This window comes from Nanorana parkeri, unplaced genomic scaffold (assembly GCF_000935625.1).
Source record: "Nanorana parkeri isolate BGI_ZX_2015 unplaced genomic scaffold, ASM93562v1 scaffold296, whole genome shotgun sequence".
In the NCBI taxonomy this organism is placed as follows: domain Eukaryota; kingdom Metazoa; phylum Chordata; class Amphibia; order Anura; family Dicroglossidae; genus Nanorana; species Nanorana parkeri.
Window position 1 is genome coordinate 370,767 of NW_017306564.1, and position 22,985 is coordinate 393,751.

The 22,985-nt window shown below is 41.0% G+C and overlaps 1 protein-coding gene across 2 annotated transcripts in view; it reads right to left on the reverse strand.

Moving 5' to 3' along the window:
• Positions 1-22,985, reverse strand: part of AFDN (afadin, adherens junction formation factor) — a 253,318-nt gene that overhangs the window by 140,319 nt on the left and 90,014 nt on the right. The window contains exons 7-13 of one of the 2 annotated variants that reach the window (XM_018557709.1): positions 21,316-21,424; positions 20,338-20,496; positions 16,992-17,036; positions 12,704-12,798; positions 7,324-7,586; positions 4,832-4,898; positions 4,338-4,447 (exon numbers count right to left, since the gene is read on the reverse strand). In XM_018557709.1, coding sequence (XP_018413211.1) covers positions 4,338-4,447; positions 4,832-4,898; positions 7,324-7,586; positions 12,704-12,798; positions 16,992-17,036; positions 20,338-20,496; positions 21,316-21,424 — 848 coding nt within the window. The remainder of the gene's footprint in view (positions 1-4,337; positions 4,448-4,831; positions 4,899-7,323; positions 7,587-12,703; positions 12,799-16,991; positions 17,037-20,337; positions 20,497-21,315; positions 21,425-22,985) is intronic. The other variant, XM_018557710.1, reaches the window with a different exon arrangement.

Below are 22,985 nucleotides of genomic sequence, written 5' to 3' on the forward strand. Positions count from 1 at the left end.
TATGTACTATTGCTGGTATTTGTTGTATTCCTCTATAGCTGGCGGTATTCTGCATTGCGCTGTATAATGTGCTTTTGCTGGGTTTTGGAGTCCTCTATAGCTGGTGGTATTTAGCATTGTACCACTTTATAATGTACTATTGCTGGGATTTGTTGTAGTCCTCTATAGCCGATGCCATTCTGCATTCATTGCTGTATAGTTTTACACTTTTCATTTCACTATATTGCACACCACAATTTTTTTTTTCTTTTTTACTTTCACCGCTCCAAGCTTACTCCTGTGATGGACTACAATCTCAATACATAACTAGTAGTCCCATCACTGGAGCCATTTTTTCTTTCACAAAGATTTTATTTGGTTTTTGTCAGTTTTTTCACATAAAAGATTACAAAAAGAACAGAAGTGGGGCATGCAAGCCCTGCAATAAGGCACTTAAACGGAAAACAAGCAGCTACAGCATCGTGCAGAGCCCTGCAGGCCGTAGAACAGGAGCAGTGAGGCAAGTGCCAGAGTGCAATTTGGGAGTTAGAAGGAGCTATTGCAGTTCAGGCTCAGTGGGTTAACATGGAATGGGGCAACACAGGGGAGGGTTCATCAGGTCCGATGCCTGGGTATCGTGGGGTCGAGGCCAATGAGTTCTACGGCCCTCTACCCCGCGACATCCGGGGCCAATAAGACGGGGGTCAAGCAGCACAAATCAGTTTAGGGATAATAACAGGGGAAGCAAAGGAAGAGGACACGAAAATGGGGAAGGAGGGGAGGACCGGGTATGGGACGGAACAGAGGGGGAGTAAGGTACGCTGGGAGAGGGGTTCAGGGGGAGTTGGGAAGTACAGAGCCTCTAAATGGATAGAAGGTGTGGATCGAAGGAAGGTGGTTTAGAGTAGTCAATCCAAGGTTGCCAGATCAGTAGAAAGCGATCGTGCGTGTCGGACAGGACTGCCGTCAGTTTCTCGTTCACCAAAATATCGTCCAGGCGATTTTTAACTTCCCCGAAGCTCAGGGTTGGAGTTTTCCACGCTCTGGCGATTGTCATTTTGGTGGCGACAAAAATGGGGGACACAAGGTGCTTCTGCTAACGCGTTAGCTGTGGAATTGGTTGGAGTAACAATGCCTTGCACGGATCCTTCGTCAAGGTGAGTTGGAAGAGAGAATTGAGTAACTCGTAGACACGATTCCAGAGGTGTGCCGCCCGGTGGCATGTCCACCAAATGTGGATCATGGTACCTGATGCGCTACAGCCCCGGAAGCAGTGTGGGGAGTAGGAGGGGAAATATTTCGCCAGACGGGCAGGCGTGTAATACCAACGGTACATCACTTTGTAGGAATTCTCGAGTGAAAGTACGTTGTGGGAGCAACGCGCTATTGCTGACCAGGTATGCTGCCAGTCCTCAAGTGATAGGGTTCTGCCCAATTCCTCATGCCACTGACGCTGATAGGGAGCAAGGGTGGTACAAGTGGAGGATAGTAGAGAGGAGTAGATCAGAGAGATGACACCTGGGGCGTGTGGGTCTGAGTTGCAGCAATGTTCAAATAGGGTCATTCTCGAGGGAGCTGAGGACTGGAGCCATTTTTTAAAATGTATTTTATTTTTTATCCGATTAATCAAACTTAATAATCAGCTAACTAATCGATTTTGAAAATAATCTCAATTGTTATATACAACTTAAAAAATGATATTGTGTCTCTCAACACTAAAATGTATTTAAGTGTATTCTGCACTGAACATATAGATTTGACATTTAACAATTAATATAACAATTGCGCAAAAATCATGCAACCAAAATTGCAACTACAATAATTTTATTATTAGTATTATGATATTGTTTTGGGGGTTAAAAGTAAACGTTCATGTACAAAAAGCACATTTTAGCATATGTGTGGAAAAATGGGTGTTGCGAGATGGATGCTGATCCTGAATCTGCTAAAAGCAATATTAAAGAGGGAACTGATGCCCTCTAGTGTATAGAAATCTAAGACTAGTGAGCCCAAATTCTCATTTGTTACAAATTCTCAGACAGAAGAAATTGTCGCACCCAACAGAAAATCTGGTTATTAACCACTTGCTGACCAGGTATTTACACCCCCCTTCCTGGCCAGGCCATTTTTTAATATTTAGCGCTGCGGTACTTTGACATTTATTCTATCATGCAACGCTGTACTGAAATGAATTTACCATTTTTTGGGGACAGATAGAGCTTTCTTTTGGTATTAATTAATCACCACTCGGGATTTTTTTTTTTTTTACAGAGATCTGCTTCATCAGCTTCTGAAGCTGGAGAGTGACACAAGTGACAAGTGATATACATCACTTCCACATTCTGACAGCGCAGAGGGGACCGGAGGGAGATCGTGTACCGATCTCACTCTGATGCTCTGTTAGAGAGCCACCATGCTGGTCCCGGGCTCACACCGGGCACAGCAGGAGGGGGGAGCGCACATACCGGCACCTCATACAAGCGATCCGCCGGCTCGCTTGTATGTAAACAATGTATGTTTTACATTTTGGGACTTTACCGAGTGCGCAAGTGGGCGTGGCTGAGCAGAAGTTCAAAACCGCCCGCTTAGATCCAGAGAGCTCCCGGCCGGGGGTGGTTAACAGAGCTGTTCATTAAACAACACGTCTGAAACTTTAAATACCCAAACAAGTGGAGATCTATTTTACATGACTGGATAAATTAAGTTAACAGTCACATTTTTTTTTTCAGTGAAGATTCTCAACTTCTTAAGTCAGCCAAAAGCTGTGTAGGCAGAGATGGTAGCCGAGATTAGACATGGGTCAACTTGGCTCTTCTAGCAGCATTTGCTTGTGTTGCTCTTTCTACCCAACAAAACAGTATTGTTCAGTAAAAACCCTTGTTAACCACCTGAACACCAAGTGTTTACACCCCCTTCCTCTCCAGGCCATTTTTCAGTAGTCATTGCTGCGGTACTTTGACATTTATTCCGTCATGCAACGCTGTACTGAAATTAATTTAAATTTTATACCATATTTTGGGGACAGATAGAGCTTTCTTTTGGTGGTTTTTAATCACCACTGCAGGTTTTTATTTTTGCTATATTAAGGAAAAATTACTGAACATTTTGGGGGAATTCTTTTTTACATTATGTTATAATACCACTATTATTACCCAATTTTTTTTGTAAAATATAAAACATGGGGTCACGTTGGGTAAATAGAGACCAAACATGTTAAGCTTTAAAATTGCGCGCACCTGCGAAATTGCAAAAAACTACCATACCCAAAATTGACCATAGGCGACGCTTTAAAAGCTTTTACTGCTCATCAGTTTAGTGTTATCAGTGAACTATTGCTCTCACTGCGACGTTTGCGGTCGATATGGGCGCTATCATTGTTTTTGCATGTATGCGCATACATGTTTGTATGTATGTATGTATGTATGTATGTATGTATGTATGTATGCATGTATACTTTTACAAAAAATTTGTTTTTTCTTTTACAAGTGAGTGACCCCTATTGTCACCTAGGGACCCCCAGAGGTCCGCTTCATCAGCTTCTCTCCAGAAGTAAATGCATGGGCGCAAAGGAAATAGTTATAACACTGCAGGATAAAAATGGTCACACACTTCTGTGGTTTACTAAAAATATGCAGTGTAATTTTTTTTATCCTGAGCTAGATTTTAAAATAACTTCCTAGAAGTTTACCAAACGTGAAAACCAGCATTGAGCATTTCGTGTCTAGTTCTCAATGTTTCTAAATTACTTGAATTTATAATATTCTTCAAATAAATATTCCAAGATTTTATGCTGCTACGTAGTATGGCAGATATGCAGTGGGATGGAGGTGGTAGTCATTATTTAGAAATACTGCAAATGGTAAAAGATCCCAGATAGATAAAGATAGATCGATAGATATAACATTGATACGTGTGATCATAAATAGAGAGAAAAACGAAATAGAGAGATCATCAATTCCCATCAGAATCAAAGAAATAAAGCATACAAAGCTATATGAGCTATGGGTGTCCCCTATCACCACCACTTAGTTCAACAACATTTAATTTAAAATTCGACTGAGCCAGGTGGAAAATTCCCAGCTAAATGGTGACAGCATCCTATCAGTTGAAGTCACTGTTTCAATATTCAGCCTGCTGCAGGTGCCGCGGCTGTCTAAATACAACAGCCAGCACTGGAGATTCCTCCATTCACAAGGTTTAGCATGGATGGGGGAATCAAGAGATTTTCACTCATCAAGCCCACTGGCTGACAACCAAAAATTTAGGAGGTACATGGATAGCCCAAAAAAGCTAAAGCTATATATCTAATTTATGCTAGGGAGAACACAAAACATTTCAAGTAAATTCTATTTTCTTACCTGCCATCCAGACTACGGTATTCCTGCTGCTTATCTGAACGTATCATTGGTTTTACCATGCCACGTTCTGTAGAGCTTGCCATTTTATCACTGTCCAACTTACTAGAGCCCTAGAACAAATAAAAGTCAAAACAATTTCACCTAAGCTAAATATGTATAATTACATTTTTTTTATTGTTCACTTGATGTTAAAAATAAAGAAATTATATATATATAAATATAAAAAATACAAATCTGGTCATATTTTCAGGAAAAAAAGCCATTATCTCTGAGCCTAATGAAGGGACCCTGTGAGGCCCCGAAAGCGCTTGTCTGAATGGCATTTGCTAAATAAATGGACGTTTGCTGATTTCAACGTTACTTTGGTGTGCTGGTAACATCCTAATCAAGTTTTGCTTATCTACGGTAGCACCCGTAGTCACTACAAGCACCCTAACGTATCATTGGATATGACATTTTTTCATTACAGGACAACACTAGACAAATATTTATACCTTATTGGACTGCAGCGAAGAGCCACTAAGCACATCTCCTTCCAGGCCAAATGTGGTTTCCTGAACCCTAAAAATAAAAATGAAGGCTTTAGCATTTGCTGACTAGCACATTTTGGTTCATTTTTATTTTCTTTCTTCCCCCCTGAATGAGGCAGTACCTATTAGATGTATAAAAAAAGTTGCCTAGGATTCAGGCAAATAAAAATGCTGAGTGAAAAAGAAACTATATATTCACTAATCAAATAGTCAATGTAGGCATCACTAAAGATCCATGATCAATGCCTAGAAGTTTAAATACACTATGCGATTTTAAGCCAGTTCTTGATGAACCATCTGAAATCTCAGCACCCTTTCGGCCAGCATCCCTCGATCAGCTGATCATAGGAGCCGGTCAGAAAATCTTCGCATTAACAGAGGTGGCATCCAATGAGCTGCTAGCTCTGTTCAATTATTCTGACAGTGGCCGTCAGCCGCTGTCAGAATACATTAAAGACAATGGGAGATTCTTCGATCAATGCTCATGAGTGTTAAATGGAAGAATCTGTTAAATTTTCTTTGTTTAGCCCGCAGGTTGAACGAAGAAAAGGAAGTTGGCAAGTTTACGAGCATGAAGTGGAGGCAGACAAAAACTTAGGTTGGTAGCTCCTGTATACGACCTTCTGGACCGAAGCATCCAGGCTGTCCTTATACTAGATGGCCACAAAGACTGACAGATGTTCCCCCTCCCACTCTGGAAATTGGGGGCACCCTCTTAAACAGAGGAGAGCTTGTTTCAGGATCTGGCCGAAGGCTTTTAAGCAGGAGTTTCGCCCTTCTTTTTCTATGGCAAAAGAGTACTCTTCCCCTTGTGAGACTTGCTTGACATAGGTGCTCAAGAAATCACCAAAAGAGGCAATCCCCTTCAAAAGCACATCCTCATGAGGTGCTTCTTGCACGGAAGTCCCGCATACCAACATTTGAACCAAACGATCCACTGCACATGTGCTGAAAGGAGGTTCAGCGAAGGGCCATGGGCAAGAGCTCCACATGCTAGAGTAAAGATGGGTCCATCAGAATGGATCCAGGGTCTCAAGCCATGTGCTTGGACAACACAGCTTGGGTGTGGCAGGTGGAAATGGTCACAACAGCACATTGCATAGCAGGACCTGTAAGGGAGAACAAAGCCTTGGAAAGAGCTTCTAACTTCTTGTCCAAAGGGGCCTTGAATACAGGGACTTTTAAGACAAACAAAATTCTAACATTGAATGTGGTTTTAATAGTCTATAACACTTTGATAGGACAGACTAGCAGTTTTAATCTAGTTTGCAGCTGTTAATAAAATACTCTAGCACAGGGCTCAAAATTTCCACTCGCCTGCCCGCATTTGGCAAGTGGAAATGCAGTGCAGGCGAGTGGAAATTCCTGTCAGGCTTGCGGTCGCAGATCGCGTACCTGACTAGTGGGAGCAGCTGCTCCTGCTGGTCTGTCTCCCTTCCTTTCGGCCGGAGCTCTTCACTGAGCTCCGGGTCGAAAACGGAGTGATTAGTAATGTCTGCAGACCTTACTAATCACACCAGATCACCAGGGATCTGCCTGCTCGCCTCCTCCCTGCAGAAAGACAAGCACAGATTACAGACAGGGTTAATTAGACTAAACTTAACTTCCCACAGCCCGGTCCTTAACATTACAAAGGGGGAAAGCTAGTTAGGATTTTAAGTAAAAAGCACTAAAAAACATTTAAAAAATCGATACTTACATTTTAAAAGGTATGCTACGTGAATGGGAACATATTGTGTAACAAATAAATATAATAAAGTAGGTTTTATCTCAATTTGTCTGCAAAAGGGGAAACAACACTTTAACCTCTTTATTAATATAGGCGTGACACAGAGGCTTGGCAAACTAACTAGACAGACAAGTAATGCAGATCATGAAATGCCATGATTCAAGAATAAAATAGTATTTTTTATAGCTCTTTAAGAGAGCTACTGGGACTCCTAACTCAGCACTTGCAAGAACTGGAGCTGCCTTATATTCTCTTTTTGAACACAAACCTTTCCAAGGGACAAAATTAAACGGAGGTACTGTTAAATGGCACAAATTGATCCAACTCTGTATTCATTAAGAATTATATGGGAACCAATTAATGGGTGTAGCAAAGTGTGTGCAGGTTTTTTTTTTTTTTAAATCACATACTGGAATCCCAGAAAACATGCAAGCTGAGAGTCTTGTAAACAAGGTGTGAGGCAGCATTTACGCGCTGCGATCCTGTGTCCAGTGACAATCTATCCCAAACTGCATGTAATCAAACCATGTACAATTACATTCAGAGTGCCGCTGACAGATGTGGCTGCTGTGCCCTGTCAATAGCTACAATGGGTACAGTGGCCGCATGTGAATGGGGACACCTGAGACTTCTGCGACAAGAATTTGAAGGTTCTTTCCACAGGAAAGAAGACAGTTAAAAATAGAAAACTAAATTTTTAAGATAAGCAACATTTAAAAAAACTTACCCCATCTTGCCCCTTTGTCCTCTAAACATCTGTCCAGCATCTGATGGTCTTTTACCCAGCAACTGGTCATGATTGGGATCCACAAATTTAAAAACATGTGATGAGCCAAACTGCACCTTCACCCCACTGTGTAACATGGTAGTTTCAGTGATACGCTGATCATCAACAAAAGTATCAGCATCCATACTTCTTGGGGTGACTGTAACTACTCCATCCATATTTGTAAGATCGCAGTGATGGGGCTGGACACCTGGGCCAAACAACTGTAAGAAATACAGCAGTGTATATGTATTAAATACAAACAGCAGTTTACAATGCTGCATCCTAAAAGGAACACCGCAACTAGAACAAACTATTTAATTATACTTCTTATTTCAAAAGAACTAAATATAAAACTATTTTAGCGGTGTAATTTAAAAAAAAAAAATGGAGTACAAATTCAAATATAAAGCAAACAGAAACTTGAATATTTTAGATAATATAGACAGCACTGTAGATTCAAATACATGAGGGTATATTGCGGGCTACAGCAAAATTTTACACTGTCTTAATAACATAGACAGTATGTAAAAGAGCAATATGTAAAGCATGCTTTTGCAATTAATTTGGCAAGCTTCAAGCAGCTGTTTTTTTTAACTGCAAAACAAAACAAAAGCGCCCCAACCCTAACAACTAAATATGGGGGTATAATTAGTGAAAAGATGAAAGGGAATGGCTTTCTGTAAATTAATGGATCTACTCACATGATACTGGTTGGGACCGAAAGTCGTGCGGCCTTAGTGGAGGATCGATGGTATCAGATGTGGGCTGCAATGTCCTCTCAGCTGTAGTTGGAATGCCGTGTGTTGAAAACAGGATAACCGCAAGGAGTTTTGTATGGAGTACACAGAGGATGAAGAAGCCAGAGATCACTGTTGTTCTGAGTTAGGAAGAATGGTGTATTACCTCACGGCTGTTAGAGGCGGAGGACCTCAATGCTGTAGGCTGTGAGCGCCCCTGCTATGTCGGTGATCAGGTGGACATTAATGGGAAATCAATGAACGGTCCGGTGTCATCACTGGGAATGACTGAGAAGGGGCTTGTGGTTAGACTGCCGCTGGGTAAGACTCTGCAGTCAAAGTATGTGGGATCGATCTGGATGATAAAGAGTCCTGACAGCGGTGAGCCCGTGTGACCCGTTCGAAGTCAGGCTGAAACCACAGGTGTCAGAGGGATTCAGTGGGGTGAAAGGAAGGATAAAAGAGCAATGTGTTTCGAGGAGTACCTCTTTGTCAAGCCCCAAAACAATGAAAGGACGTGTGCGATAGCGGCACCTTAAATAGGGTTTGAAATTGACAGGTGGGCGGAGCTCCAGTCCGTTACGGGTAAGGTAGGATGTGTGATAGAGCTGAGCAAAATGATTTACTTCAAGTAATACATACTTCAATGTAGATATAGAGGATTGATTAAAAAGTTTTTTTTATTAAATGAATTTACAACTACAATTAAGAACAATAAAAAGGACCAATAAAAAATGTTCAGAATGGATTTTGCTCATACATGCAGAATTGTCTGTGTGGCTTAGCGCTCTGCTCGCCCTCAGGATGCATAAAGCTGGTTAAAAAGTGTTTATATAAACTATTTAAAAGCATGTCATCTGAGCAAGTAAAAGGATAGTTATTGAGAACAGACAGAACCATTGTTTTGGGGATATCCACTACAGTAACGCGTGAAACTGTTTGGGGAAAATGGATGCTGTGATGAATGGACAAAGTGGAACCTTCGATGAAATAAGGGGAACCAAGGGTGTGTGGTGCAGAAGATTGGTTTATTATTATTGTTTGAATATTCAATTCCTCATTTAGTCCTGTAGGGGCAAGAGTGTCGAGTTGATCTAATGCTAAGATATGAAGGTTGTGAATCCTTCTACCGTGTTTGTGGGCAAAGTGTCGTGGAACACTATGGTCACAATCACCATCAGCAATTAGTCTTCTATGTTCCCCTATTTTTTTTTAATAATGGGCTTAAAGTCCGGCCTACATATAACAGATTACAAGAACATCTTAGGCTGTAAATAACATGGTCGTGTGAACAGGCGATTAAATATTTGTTGTTGTATAAGACATCTGGGTTTCCTGCACTTTAATAGCCCACTCTATTGTCAAATCCCAGACATTGTTGACCCTTTTTACCAGATTGTTGGTCGTTTACTGGGCGCTACTCTGTTTATGTTTCTGGCTTTTCTAAAGATGACTGATGGCCTGGGTGGGAGTAGAGGGCCTAATTTAGGATCGTTTTGTAGAATGTGCCAGTTTTTCCGGATGATACGCTGTATTGCATTTTGACTTTTGTAGAAGGTGGTAAATAATCTCACATCCGCTTAAGGATTGGGAGGTACAGTCCAATTCTGCGAGTTTGGACTCCGGTATGTGGAATAGGCATCTTGAATGAGTTTGTCTGGGTATAACTTTTCTTTGAATTTGTCAGCAAGGAGTTGGCGATGGATGGAGTAGTCCGTTGTTCCAAAACAATTTCCCCTCCAAAATTGGCTCTTTGGAATGCTATCATCTGGGATGGTGGCAACTTTGGAAATGTAAATACGAGTTGCCACCAGTGGGTTTCACATAGTTTTTTGTGATTATAGTGTTTCCGACTGCTGAAAAGTGGAGATCTAAAAATACCAATTTATAAGGATTGCTGAATACACAGTAATATGCTTGTTTTTTTTTAAATGCCAGGGAGTCAGACTGCTGCTGCTTTCACACACAACACAGAGGCCAGGTCTCCAGTAGTCTGACATATCATTATGTATACCGCTCCAATTAACAGAGCTTATGCTTCCTCAGCAGAGCTGTTCATAGCATAGGAGGTGCATCTGACCATTGGAGAGCTGGATATCCTATGCCAAAAATAAACCTTATACTTGTGAATAGACCAAAAACTGAGCCTTGTGAGACCAGGCCACCAACTCCAGCCTCATCCTTGCGAAGATTATAGCTACAAAGAAGGCAATTTGTCTACAAGGGAAACTCCCTGGTTTCAAGTGGAGGTTTCTAAAAAGGACTGAATTAAGATTCCACACTTCAAGGCGAGGCCTCAGAATGTGAGTGACCCTAAGAATAAAAGGCACAAAGTATGGTGCTTCTGTCTGATGATGATACTTCTGTAACTCAGCAACCATGTTTCAACAGCTATTCAATTAAATTCAGTGACTGAAGCAGGATGTAGGATCAGACTCTGAGAAAGCAAGGAAAAAGCTTTAAAACAGGTTAACAACTTGCCCTGCAGGTTGCCAAAACTGGAGAGGCTTGCATCCCTGGTGTGCATCTAAAGGTGGCCATGCACTGTACAACCATCGCAAGACCTTAGTCTTGCGATGGTTGTAAAGGGATTAAAAAAACGTACGATCTGCCCATCTTGGACGGGCAGATCGCACTCTCGATCATCACAAGCCACGCCCCCTGAGGGGCGGGCTTGCGATGACTAATGAGGGGCAGGCTTACGCTGACTGCAAACGGGCAGTGTGCGCGTGCGCACACCGGCCCGTTCGGCAGTTGTCGAACCAGCAGGCCACCAACTCGCCAAGAATCGTACGATTCCCGGCGGGTTTTCAAACATGCTGGTTCGATGGAAGACGTGCGACCGCACAGTAGAAACGGTCGCATGCCTTCCATACACTGCACGATTCTCGTACGATCGCGGGATTGCCCGCGATTCTCGTACGAGAATCGTGCAGTGTATGGGCACCTTAAGAAGGATTCTCCTGATGTCAGCATGAGAGAACTGATCAGAAGCTCTAGTTTGAAGTTAAAGATGAATTTCCCTGTCCAGAGACAACGGAGTCTTGTGCCATGGAGACAGGATTTCACTCTGCAGAGTGCTGGTATAAAATGAAGCAAATGGAATTTCCTTGAAGACCATGAGTCCTAGTAATCTTAACCAAGTGTGCAGCGAACATGAGCTGTACCTGTATCCAAAAAAGTAGAACAAGGATTCTCATCCTTCTGGTATACAGAATCAAGGCTAAGAAGACACCAGTCAAAGATATGAAACTGAGGAGGACTTCTTAAAAGGAGAACTATGGGGTTAAGGCTTTTCCCCATAGTTCTCCTTAGGGTAACGGGAGGACACAAACTAGCGTCCTCCCTTCACCCTAGGCTCAGTATACCGCGAGCTGCTGCTCACGGTATACTAAGACGCCTCAGCTGAAGCGGATCCCGACAATTATGTCTGGATCCGCCCAGCTGCGTGACTGACAGCTGGCTCTGCCTATCTAGCGGCAGAGCCAGCTGTACCCGCCCCCTCCCCCGTCACGGCAGAGAGTCGTGACAGGATCGAGAGGTGAGCGAATGCCGGTATGTGTTCGCTCACCTCCCGATCTACTGAGCCGACCTGTGACAGTTTCATTTTCACAGGTCGGCTAGAACTATGAGGTGAGGGGAAAAGGGAAAAGCATTAACTTTGTGGCAAAAAATATGTTGGGAGGAGTGGACTGCAATTCAATTTTATAGCCCATGGACAATACCGCCTGTACTCAAGCATCTGAGATGTACTGAAATCAAACAATTTGCTAAGGCTAATGTCCCCTCTCACCTTAAGATCTGCTGGTGGTGGCAAGCCTTCATACTGAAGTGAATTTTTCCATGGGCTTGGCAAGCATGCTTGGCAACAAGCCGACGTGGCTAAATTGGAAGAATACATGATCTTAGAAAATGTTCCTTATGAATGAAAGGAATACTAGTACACAGTGAAGGTGCATGCACCCTTGCATTGAGGGCTTCTAGCCTTTCGAGACTGGGGGTATTCTTATTTAAGGTAGTGTTCTGGATGATTTTTATCTAAGATAGCACTAAACTGCGTTCCTCTAATGGAGAGCTTCATTAAAGGGCACTTTCTTAAAGGCTTGGTCTGCCAACCAGGATGAGTCAGAACCTCCTACAGGTGACCATAGAGGTTGTGGGTAAATGCAAAACCAACCAGTTTCAGCCTAACCAGAAGACACTGCTCTCGTTCACTATTGAAGAGACAACATCTGGTATGAAAATGTCAGCACCTTCAATAAAGAAATCCAGCTCAAGCAGCCTTGATCCAGAAGAGCTGAAGAAAGATGTCCAACCTCCTCAGAACACTAGGCTAAATTTAGCTACATAGCATGTATAGAGATAACACCACTGAAAGGAGCTAAACCCTTTTTTGTTTCACTCCATGTATTATGTTGTAGGTGGCAGTACACCCACTTGCTGCTGAATCTACAGTGCTGTGCTTCAATGAATGATGAAGAATATATTTTTGAGCTGTAAACATAATCTTAGAATGGCAAAAAAACTTAAAAAAGTAACAAAATGGTATGAATGTTTGGATATCAATGACTTTGCAGTGCTACCATCCAACAGTATCTCACCTGTATTGAATTCTCATCAAGTTTCTCAGTTCCAACTTCAGTGACACTTAGCTGAAGACGATAGAGCTTTGGCTTATCTCTAGAGTCTGACCCATCTCAAAATAGCAAAAAAAAAAAAATCTGGATGATTTAACATTCTAGAGTAAACGTAATCATTTTGTAATTCTAGTTATGTTTATAACAGTTATTTTATAACAGTTATAATATCAAAGAACAATAAATGCCTGTATTTTTAACTGTCCGCCAACATGAATCTTGCATATATACAACATTTTTTATATATGTGTGCAAATATATTCCCCTCCCTTAAAGTGTCATTAAACCTATTGCCACTAGTTCATATGTATGAAAAGGTAATCGAACAATTAAAGCAGCAGTCTATAGATCACATTAAAATATTTATGTCAAAATTCTTCTTTAGGCTGCTAAATACCATGGTCATGCGATATTCTCATGATTGCTCTGCACAACAAATGTGAGATCGGTGGCCGAAGCAAGCAAGAAAACGCTGATGCAGCCTGTAGACTGTTGGAAGCAGCAGGGGCAACCAAGTATTTACTGATAATAAAAATATGCATGATGGAAAGCATCTGCATCCTAAAAAAATACTATCAAAGATAATGCAGCAAAGAAAAAAATTGGGTTAACTGAAACTTTAATGTCCAAGCTTTAAAATTAAAGGTCTACTATCCTAATTTTCAAAACTTAGCGTTGACAACATTTACTTATTTAGGCTAAACTCACATCTTCACATTTTTGCCTGATGTGTTTTTAACTGAAATCAATGCATAAGCATCAAAATAAATGAAAACCCATGAAGCAATGCACGTAAACACATGTTAATGTGCAATGGAAAGTCCATTGCAAAACGTGTTTTAACACCTTTTCATTAATATCAACATGTTAATGGGTCCTTAGACCTAGCAAAGAATGCCCCAGCAGATGTGGGGAAGGCAGGTTGTCAATACCCATAACAAAGACTGAAATAATAATCTTTGAACAGCATCATATGGGGAAAAAATAAGATTTTTGTACTCACCGCAAAATATTTTCCCTGTAGCCTATTGAGGGACACAGAAATGTATTACACTGTTGGGTTATACTGTCGCCTACAGGAGTTTAGGATACTGGCAAAAAAAAAAAAGTTCAGAGCCAGCCACCCGTAACCTTTCCTCTACACAGCAAGACTCTGTTTTGTAAGAAATTCATACACAGGGCCAGAGAAAAATAACAGGAGGTGGGACCTATGTCCCTCAATGGACTAAAAGAAAAAGATTTTATGGCAAGTACAGTATCATTAATTGACACACACAGGAATTTTATTACAGTTAGTATGTCCAAAAACAGTTAAACTAAAGGGTGGTCAACAGTCACCGATAGAGCCAATTAAAAATTAAACCATCTCGTGTGAGAGGAAACCGAAGGAACCACCTCCTGAACCAAGGATAGATGGAACTGCCATGGCCAGGGGGAAGACAGCAGATGAACCTGATGTTCCAGAGCAGGACAAAGAAACCAAACCTGATGTTCCAGAGCAGGACAAAGAAACCACAACTAAGAGGAAACTTCTGAATGAAGGAGCAATTAGTCCCTGCCAGTGAAAACTGGGGAGTCAACCACCAATAGGTACAAAAGACCCTCTGCCAAAATGGGGTTAAACACTGACCAACAACCTAGAAGTTCAACAGAAGAAAAAACACTGGGCCCAGATATAGGAAATACCAAATTTCAAGAGGGAAGTTTGAACAATATAAAAAGAACAGCCTGTCAAAATAGAAGAGATAAGATTCAAGGTTTGTACTCTTAACCCTAGAAGCAAGGAAAGAGGGTCCATGATGATGGAAGGCTTCAAATGATTCTAGGATTCATTTACCTTGTCCCAAACCAATGCAGCATCCTCTGTGGCAGAGCAAGGGGCAGGAATCTTAGAACTACTACTGGGCACATTTGCCTGAATGGGAGCAGGAAAGGAATCAATAGAACTTCCTCAGAAGGCTGCAAAACAGCCGCAAATGAATCAACTACTGGTGATCAGGTCACAAACAGAGCTCTGGGCTTGCAGTATTCCCCACAGGGGGTACTTGCAGCAGGACCCTAAGATGGTGCGCCTGCTGCAGTCCAGGGGACTACAGGGCCATCCAACAATGGATACTTAATGCTCAGCTGGAAAAAAGTGGCACACAGGTGGTGAACCATGAGGAGGTCCACAGCAGAGAAATTCCAGAAGGGAAGGCACTGTCCCATCCACAAACGGAGAATGCAAAGCAGACATGGGCATCATTCTCCTAGAGCCCTGAAACTGACACAGAAAGGAAGGCTGAAAACGACCCAGTGCACACAGGAAAAGGGGAGTCCATAGTAAGAGGGGAATCCCTAGACATCCCGCAAAGCAGGAGAGGGAGAAAGGACCAATTTACTTGACATGTAAGAAACTGAGCAAAAGATCAGCAGATGGGGACTTTTATATTGAGGGCCAAAGCCAAACCCCCTCACCTTTTGGAGAACCAAATTACCAGTCCCAATTATCTCCAAGCCAGACCTGTAGATGTATGGGCTTGCAGAAGGATTTGGACTGCAAAATCCAGAAAACGGACTCTCTTAAAGCAGGGTCTCCTGAGAGTTCAGCAATAGGGATGCTGAACCAGGTTAGAGCAGGTACTTCTGGGGAATGCTGAATGGACAGAACCAGATCAGCGAAGGATGCAAGTTCAAAAGGGATACCACTCTTGAATGTAAGTTCCTGCCAAGGGAGTGACTAGAGGTTCCAAAGTGCAGGGTACTCAAAAAAGACTGAGTGGATACACCCTTGTAAAACAGCCCTATCAGAAGTGTAATATTGGACAGCTGAACAGGAGGTTAATCACAGGGGCTTAGTCTATTAACTACAGGGGGTGAACTAAGGACCCCAAACACTGAGAAGGCACAGCTTGACAAACAGCCACCTACACGAAAAAGTGGGGGTGCACCTTCCTGCAAAAGGGATATGAAGGAAGACCTCTGGCTGTTAGCCCTGAGGTTTGAGTGAAAAGCAAGCTCAGCTGAAAAAGAAAGTTAGAGAGCAGGGTGGGGTTCCCCTGACCCTCCCACAGGCCTCCCTTATGGAGACTGGGACAGGCCACTGGTGGCATTGCTAATGAGAATGCAAGAGCAGGACTCGAGATGATGTCTTTCGATGTCTTTGTCATATATTCCATAGACAAATTATCAGTGTCCGAAGCACACAACTAGAGTGCCCTATGCATTTGAACAGAAATCAGTCAATTCAAGACTCTTAATGCTTGCAACAAGCCATAACTGAAACACAAAGCTCCAGGCCTGCCCTTGCGCGAGAAGGAAGTCTAACCATTCTGATAAGGTTTGGCAGATTACGGTCACCATCAAAATAAACAAAGAGCCACTCTAATCAATTCAAACAAGAATACGAGGAAGGAGTTTCTCAGTAAAATCCGGTAGGAACAACTCTAACCCATTTGGAGGTCTACTTGTTAATGTGGATAGCTGCTGCATATACAGTGAAAAGAGATCACCAAATTAGCTCCCTCTGAAAAGACAAGAGCTAGAACCCAATGTCAGGAGGGGGGCAAGACCTTTCAAGGTATTTCTATTCCTCATAGAGGGATCACTGAAAAATCAGGTATAAGGTGAAGGTCTCTGCGGATGTAGAAACTCAAAGACCCCAGCTCTAGCAGTGGTATAGCAAGGAATTTTGATGGAAGTCACAGAGGAAAAAGCAGCAGTGTAGCAAAAAAAAAATCTTGATTGAAGCCACCATGGTTAAAAAGCTAGCAAAAAGATGAGAATATTTTCAGCGGAACTAAAGAAAAAGCGTCCAACCTCCTAGAACACTAGCAAAAAACTGAGGCATGCTGGGTAAAAGGAGGAGGCATAATATGGGGGCTAGCTTGCAACTTTTTCTTTTTGCCAGGGTCTACAGGAGGTTTCCTGTAGGCAGCAATATAACTTACCTGTAATAGAATCACTGTGTCCCTCAATGGACAACTGAAAAAACAATGTTAAATGTGTTTTTAAAAGAATCTTTTCTTTAAATATATTTGACATTTTAAAAATGTAAGTGAAAGGTTTGGTTGCTATAGGTTACTGTACTGTGCTTATTGGATCATAAATTAAATGTCATAAAAAGGAGGCCAATACAGGTAATGGCAATTCTAATCTTGTTATGTTTGCAATATAAAACAAAGACATGAGAAATCAGGAAGAATGCAAGAGCGATTTTGAAACAGATGAGCACTTGTTTTGCTGCTCCATTAGTTTGTAAACACATTATTACCTTCACAAGAATGAAAGTTGTAGTAGGCAAAGTGGTTCCTTCTGCCTGAGGACAGAACACATACACAGACAGGACCCAGGAAAAGACACCACCAGCAAAACAGGCCATGCAGAGCATGCCAAGAAAAGCAGTAAGAGAGAAGACAGGAAAGTGTGAATTGGCAGCCTAGAACGTCCAAATAGTGTGTTTTAAAATGTAATCATGTATGGCACATACATTCAGTGGTGGAATTTATATAAATGGGAAAGTTGTGCGTGGTTTGGCTTCTATTTATAGCATGCACACTTGAAATACTTTTATACATTGTAATAAAGAAGTTTTTTGTCTGCAGGCATCAATGCTACCTTACTTTTAGTGAAGAACTTTCAACATACTAGTAAAACCGGTTTACAAAATTAAGAAACAAATGCAACCTGCCACACACGGTAACAATAAAAATATTTGAGTGCGCAGTTATTTCCCATTTACTCATGTGCAAATCAAAAAATACTTAATGGTGAGATTAAAGTGAGCAAGACGTGTTATGTTGCTGAACAGTCTATTAACCAGTTGACATCCGCGGTGTTAAACCCCCTTCCCATCCAGGCCATTTTTCAGTATTCAGCGAAACGGCAAGAGGTTAACAAGCAGGAAAGCACTGTGGCAACCCTCAGTCTGAAATCCACCTGCCTGCACCCAATTCCCTTAACACTTAACTGTTAAAGATGTGAATGAAAAGTCCCAGGATGACCTGTATACTGCATATTGTGCACTCCAGGACAACAACTCCTACCATGTCCTCCATGTACTTTACTGGCTGACCTACAGTATACTGCTGATCTATGCATGTCTCCCCCTCCCCGCCCCCTAAATGACCAGATAATAGTTTTTTATTTAGGCAGCCCATTACTGCCTGTGCCTATAAAGGGCACACTTTTGCTAGCAACACTTTACATTCATATCAGTCCCTGTCCTCAAGGACCTTAAAGTCTAAGGTCCCTACATACATACATACAGAAAATATTTTGTTATGTCATATTCCTTTTCTTGTAGCATTGGGTGGAAGAAGTTCAAAGAGAAGAATGCTTCCCTACTTGCATAAATTCAAAATGTTTTTTAATTGCAAAGTTACAAATGATTACAGGATATGGTATATCTTACAGAATGAGTCCATAAGATGCTTGATGATTACAAAATATAGTAAATCTTACAGCAGAAGTCTATAAGATGCTTAAAAAACGTGTCTTTGGTTTGTAAGTAGAATAGTCCTAACAGGTGTTTCTGTGTCTTCTGTGTCAGTGTGTGTGTGTGTGTGTGTGTGTGTGTGTGTGTCTGCGTCTTGTGTGACTTGAAGGATCATCCCCCATCCTTTTATCCATGCTTTTACTTTAAAATAACCTATGGAAGGTTTACCTTAAAAGTCAATCTCATTAGCATAAGGGAGTTCCATACTTTATGTTCTGAGTAATGTGTTTTACTCTTTAATCCCATTTGAAAGGCCAAGTCTTCTTTGAGCATTCCTAACAACTGTTTCAAACTATACTTAGGTCTGCATGTCAAGCTTACTGATTGATTACCAATTCTAACTCAGTCACTAGTATACCGTATATACTCGAGTATAAGCCGTCCCGAATATAAGCCGAGGTACCTAATTTTAGCCAAAAAAACTGGGAAAAAGTATTGACCCGAATATAAGCCGAGGGTGGGAAATGAGGCAGCTACTGGTAGATAGATACCATTAAAATACATTAATATTTATTTAAAAGAAAAATAACCTAGCTCTGTAAGTGGAAAAGGGGGTACAGGGCTACATATCATGTACTACGGATCATTTAACCCATTCAAATCCACATAGAAGGGCGAATTTAGACATGAGCCAGGTAACCTACCAAAATATCTTTAGAATGTGGGAGAAAATCGGAGTACCCCAAAGAATCCCACACAAGCGCAGAACACACAAACTTCATGCAGGTAGAATCCTGGTTTGGATTCAAACAGAAGACCCTAGTGCTGCAAGGCAACCACTAAAAAGATGGACTTCAAGATGATCTATTATCTGGTCAGTAAAAGCTAAACAACCCCTATGGATGGCACATGGCAGGAACCCTCCAGTACTACATATTACCAATGGCATTTCTGTATGCTGTTCCAAACTGCACTGCAGCACCTTACCCCCCAAGGAGATTCTGCAACCATTGACTTTTCTAGAAGTATCCGTTTCTTGTTAACCATGCACCTGTCTGTGACAGAACTCAGGCTTAGCTCAGAGCAGGGGAAGAAAACATTATTGGTAAGCTGGGGGCAGTGCTTGCATTAATGACCAAATTACTTGTTCGCTTTCACATAAAAGTATTTTTCTAATTTCTAATGACAAACAGTAATCAGCACACGCAAATGGACCTTGGACAACGTTGTGATCTGACAATCATTTACAGATTTCTAAACAAGGCCCTGACATATATATTTATTTAACCATATAATTGTTTGGCCAATAAATGGACTCAAACCATAGTGCCTCTTTGCCAGTGTCCGTTTCTATTAAAAACTAAGAACGAACACATACAGTAAGTAGTGCTTGCAAGTCTGTCATAGGTACAATGAATGTTGTACCCATTTACTCGAGATGTATTTAAAGCACCACTAATAGCTACTTGCTGTGATACTATCAGAAGCACAGAACATACTGCTGTTCCAAAATGTATGACATTTTGATTAAGAAGAGGCTACTTTTTAGAAAATGCCAATTACTAGAGCGAGGGAGGGTCCTTTTTTATTCTGACCTCCTGAGTCCCCTGAACCCCCTCATATTTTGGCCTCTGTGAAGCCAACTACAAGTAGTATGTCAACCCCAAAAATCACCATTAAATAGATAGAGCTTGGCTATATGTGGTCAATATTAGGTATCAAATACATGCAAGAATTCTAAATCCAATCTTCTCAACTTAAATCTATTAACTATACCTATGCTATGCTATCTTCTCTGCACCATCGTATTACAGGCTTGTATACAAGGTGGTAGCTCTACATAATACCATGCCCTGGTTGGCAACATTTTGGATAGTGATCAGCACTGTTCCACTTTATAATTTTAATAAGATTCTTAAACTAATAAGCACAGTGAAATACTTCCTTTTATCAAAATGTGGTATTTATCGTGAATGCTGCATTGCAATGACTAAAGCTTATGTTGTAAAATAGGTCATAATCAATGAAACAAAAATGCTTGAGGAGTTTCTACATACACAAGGTCAACAGTGAACAACATTTTAATTAAATGTGCATAATGATAAGATAAAGTCTATGCATTTCTAAAACATTGCATGTTAAAACTAGTGTACCACACCTAAAAACTGATTTATTGCCTTACCTGGACTTAATTCTACCAAGTAGGGCAGTTTATCTGGTGAAAGAGAGTAACCATAGGCATCCGACCTTTCTTTGCCCTTTGATGGTTTGCCCTCAAGTTTCCGGTTTTTCTTTGAGAGGTAATCTGGCGGTCTTCTTTTCAACTGAAACACAAGTTCTCCTGAGGAAAATTAAAGCAAGATTTCAGAAGAGGAAACTGATATTGGTCAAAAGGGCAAAATGAAATACATTAAACAACAAAAAGAAGAAAAAAATATTACAAGGACCATATAGTTTAATTTTGGATAAAACACATGCTGTTAAATCAACATTTCTCACAACACGGTGTATGGTTTGTGCATATCATTTGATTCTGTTGCAGAGATTTGAAAAAATGTGTCCCCCAATATAAGTGTTAAAACTTATCACCGCACTTTTTAGAGGAGCCCCAAATCTCAAGGCACTCTAGAATGCAATAAGGTAGCCATCATTTGGTAGCCAAAATGTCTGGTAATGAAAAAATAAAAATGCCCATTTCAGAAGCAGAAACCTATCATACTGTGCCCTATGAGGCAAACTACCTAGAATCCATAAAAGTATAGAGGAGAAAATCATCTCAACTACTCATCATCCCACAAACATTTTCTTCAAATATTTCCTTTACATGGGTTACTTTAGTGCTTCTCCGCTCATGTTTAGAGAGGTTTCGATCATAATATGGATATTACATCAACTGTCCAAGTGAATCAATAGTATTTTAAGAAATAATTGAAGAAATAGAAACCTGCAGTTTGCCACCGCAATATTAAACAAAAAAAACGAGAAGGCCAACTAGGTCCTAACTGTTAGCAATGTGCAAGGCAAAAAAAATAAAAATAATTTTGTTTATCATTTCTCATTGAAACCTCCACAGGCATTACAATTTTAAATAAGCAAATTGTCTGATAACCATTGCAAGCATTTCTATAGGATGACTCATGTCCTTTTGTAGTGTCATTACCTTTATCACTTGACCAGTCACGGAATATTTGTAGAGGGCATTCATCATCATCCAGAATGGCTTCTTTCAAACCTTTGTCTGAATGCTGGCCACCAGGTGGTAACATTACCTAGGCAAACATAATATATTTTCAGGAAAAAGTACACTTAAAAGTATATCTGAAGTGGAAACTATCCTAATTTAATTTTGAATAGAGCAGGGAGTGGTTAATGTACCAGATTTTTTTATGTAGTGTCAATTAAACAAGCGGCCCAATTGGAAAATGTCCTTTCTATTCTTGTTCTGATGACAACTGTAAAATTTTAGATTTCCTATCACTTTCTCAAAGAAAGTAACCTCAGTGTGATCACAGAACAAAAGGCTGATAGATTTCAACACACTCCAAGTCTATCCAACACTTAAAAGACATTGCCTTTATATACATTTAACAGTATCCGCAACTGTTGAATTCTGGGCAAGTCTATTAATCATTCAAATCTTTATGATATTAGTAAATAAATTTTTGAAATATAAAGTACCATCAATATTTTAGAGTCTTGGAAATGCTTCTTGCAAGAACAAAAGAAGTTGATGTCACACCAGAGACTCTGCTGCCAGTGACATTACTACCCCCAGCGGGTATGGCTCCTTCACTTCTCCAGACACTGCAGAATGGTGCTTTCTAGCAAGGGACAGGTAACATTGAGGGAGTAATATCATAAGATAATTCTCCAATGATAGTATAACTAAGAGGTTAAAATATTTTATTGTCAGCCTCAAATTCTGTGCACTTCAAAGTGATAACCACAATAAAGGTGGCCTAGGTACAGATGTGTGAAAAAGTGTTGGCCCCCCTTCCTGATTTTTCATTGTTTTGCACGTTTGTCACACTTTAATGTTTCAGATCATCAAACAAATTTAAATATTAGTCAAAGATAACACAACACGCTTCACTTTGTCAGTCAAGTCTTAAGGTGCCCATACACCTTAAAACCATCACAAGACTTTTGTCTTGCGATGGTTGTAAGCTAATTAAAAGCTCGTATGATCTGCCCATTTTGGACAGGCAGATCATACTTGCGATCATCGCAAGCCAGCCCCCCTGAGGGGCGGGCTTCCGATGACTGCAATGAGGGGCAGGCTTCCGATGATTGCAAAGGGGCAGTGTGCGTGTGCGCACACCGGTCCGTTCGGCAGTTGTCGAACAAGCAGGCCACTAACCCGCCGAGAATCGTACGATTCTCGGCAGGTTTTCAAGCCTGCTTGTTCGACGAAAGACGTGCGAACATACAGTAGAAGCGGTCGCACGCCTTCCATACACTTTGCGATTATCGTACGATCGCGGTATTTCCTGCGATTATCGTACGATAATCGTACAGTGTATGGGCACCTTTATTTAAGTGATTTCTTGATTGAACAGGTGTGGCTAGAGAAATTGAACTCAGGTGTAATAAACCAGAGTTAAGTTATGTTTTAACGGGGGGGGGGGGGGGCAAACAATTTTTCACACAGGGCCATGTGGGTTTGGATTTTGTTTTCCGTTAATAACAACCTTCCTTTAAAAACTGCATGTTGTTTACTTGTGTTATCTTTGACTAATATTTACATTTGGTTGATGATCTGAAACATTAAAGTGTGACAAACGTGCAAAACAATGAAAAATCAGGAAGGGGGGGAAACAGTTTTTCACA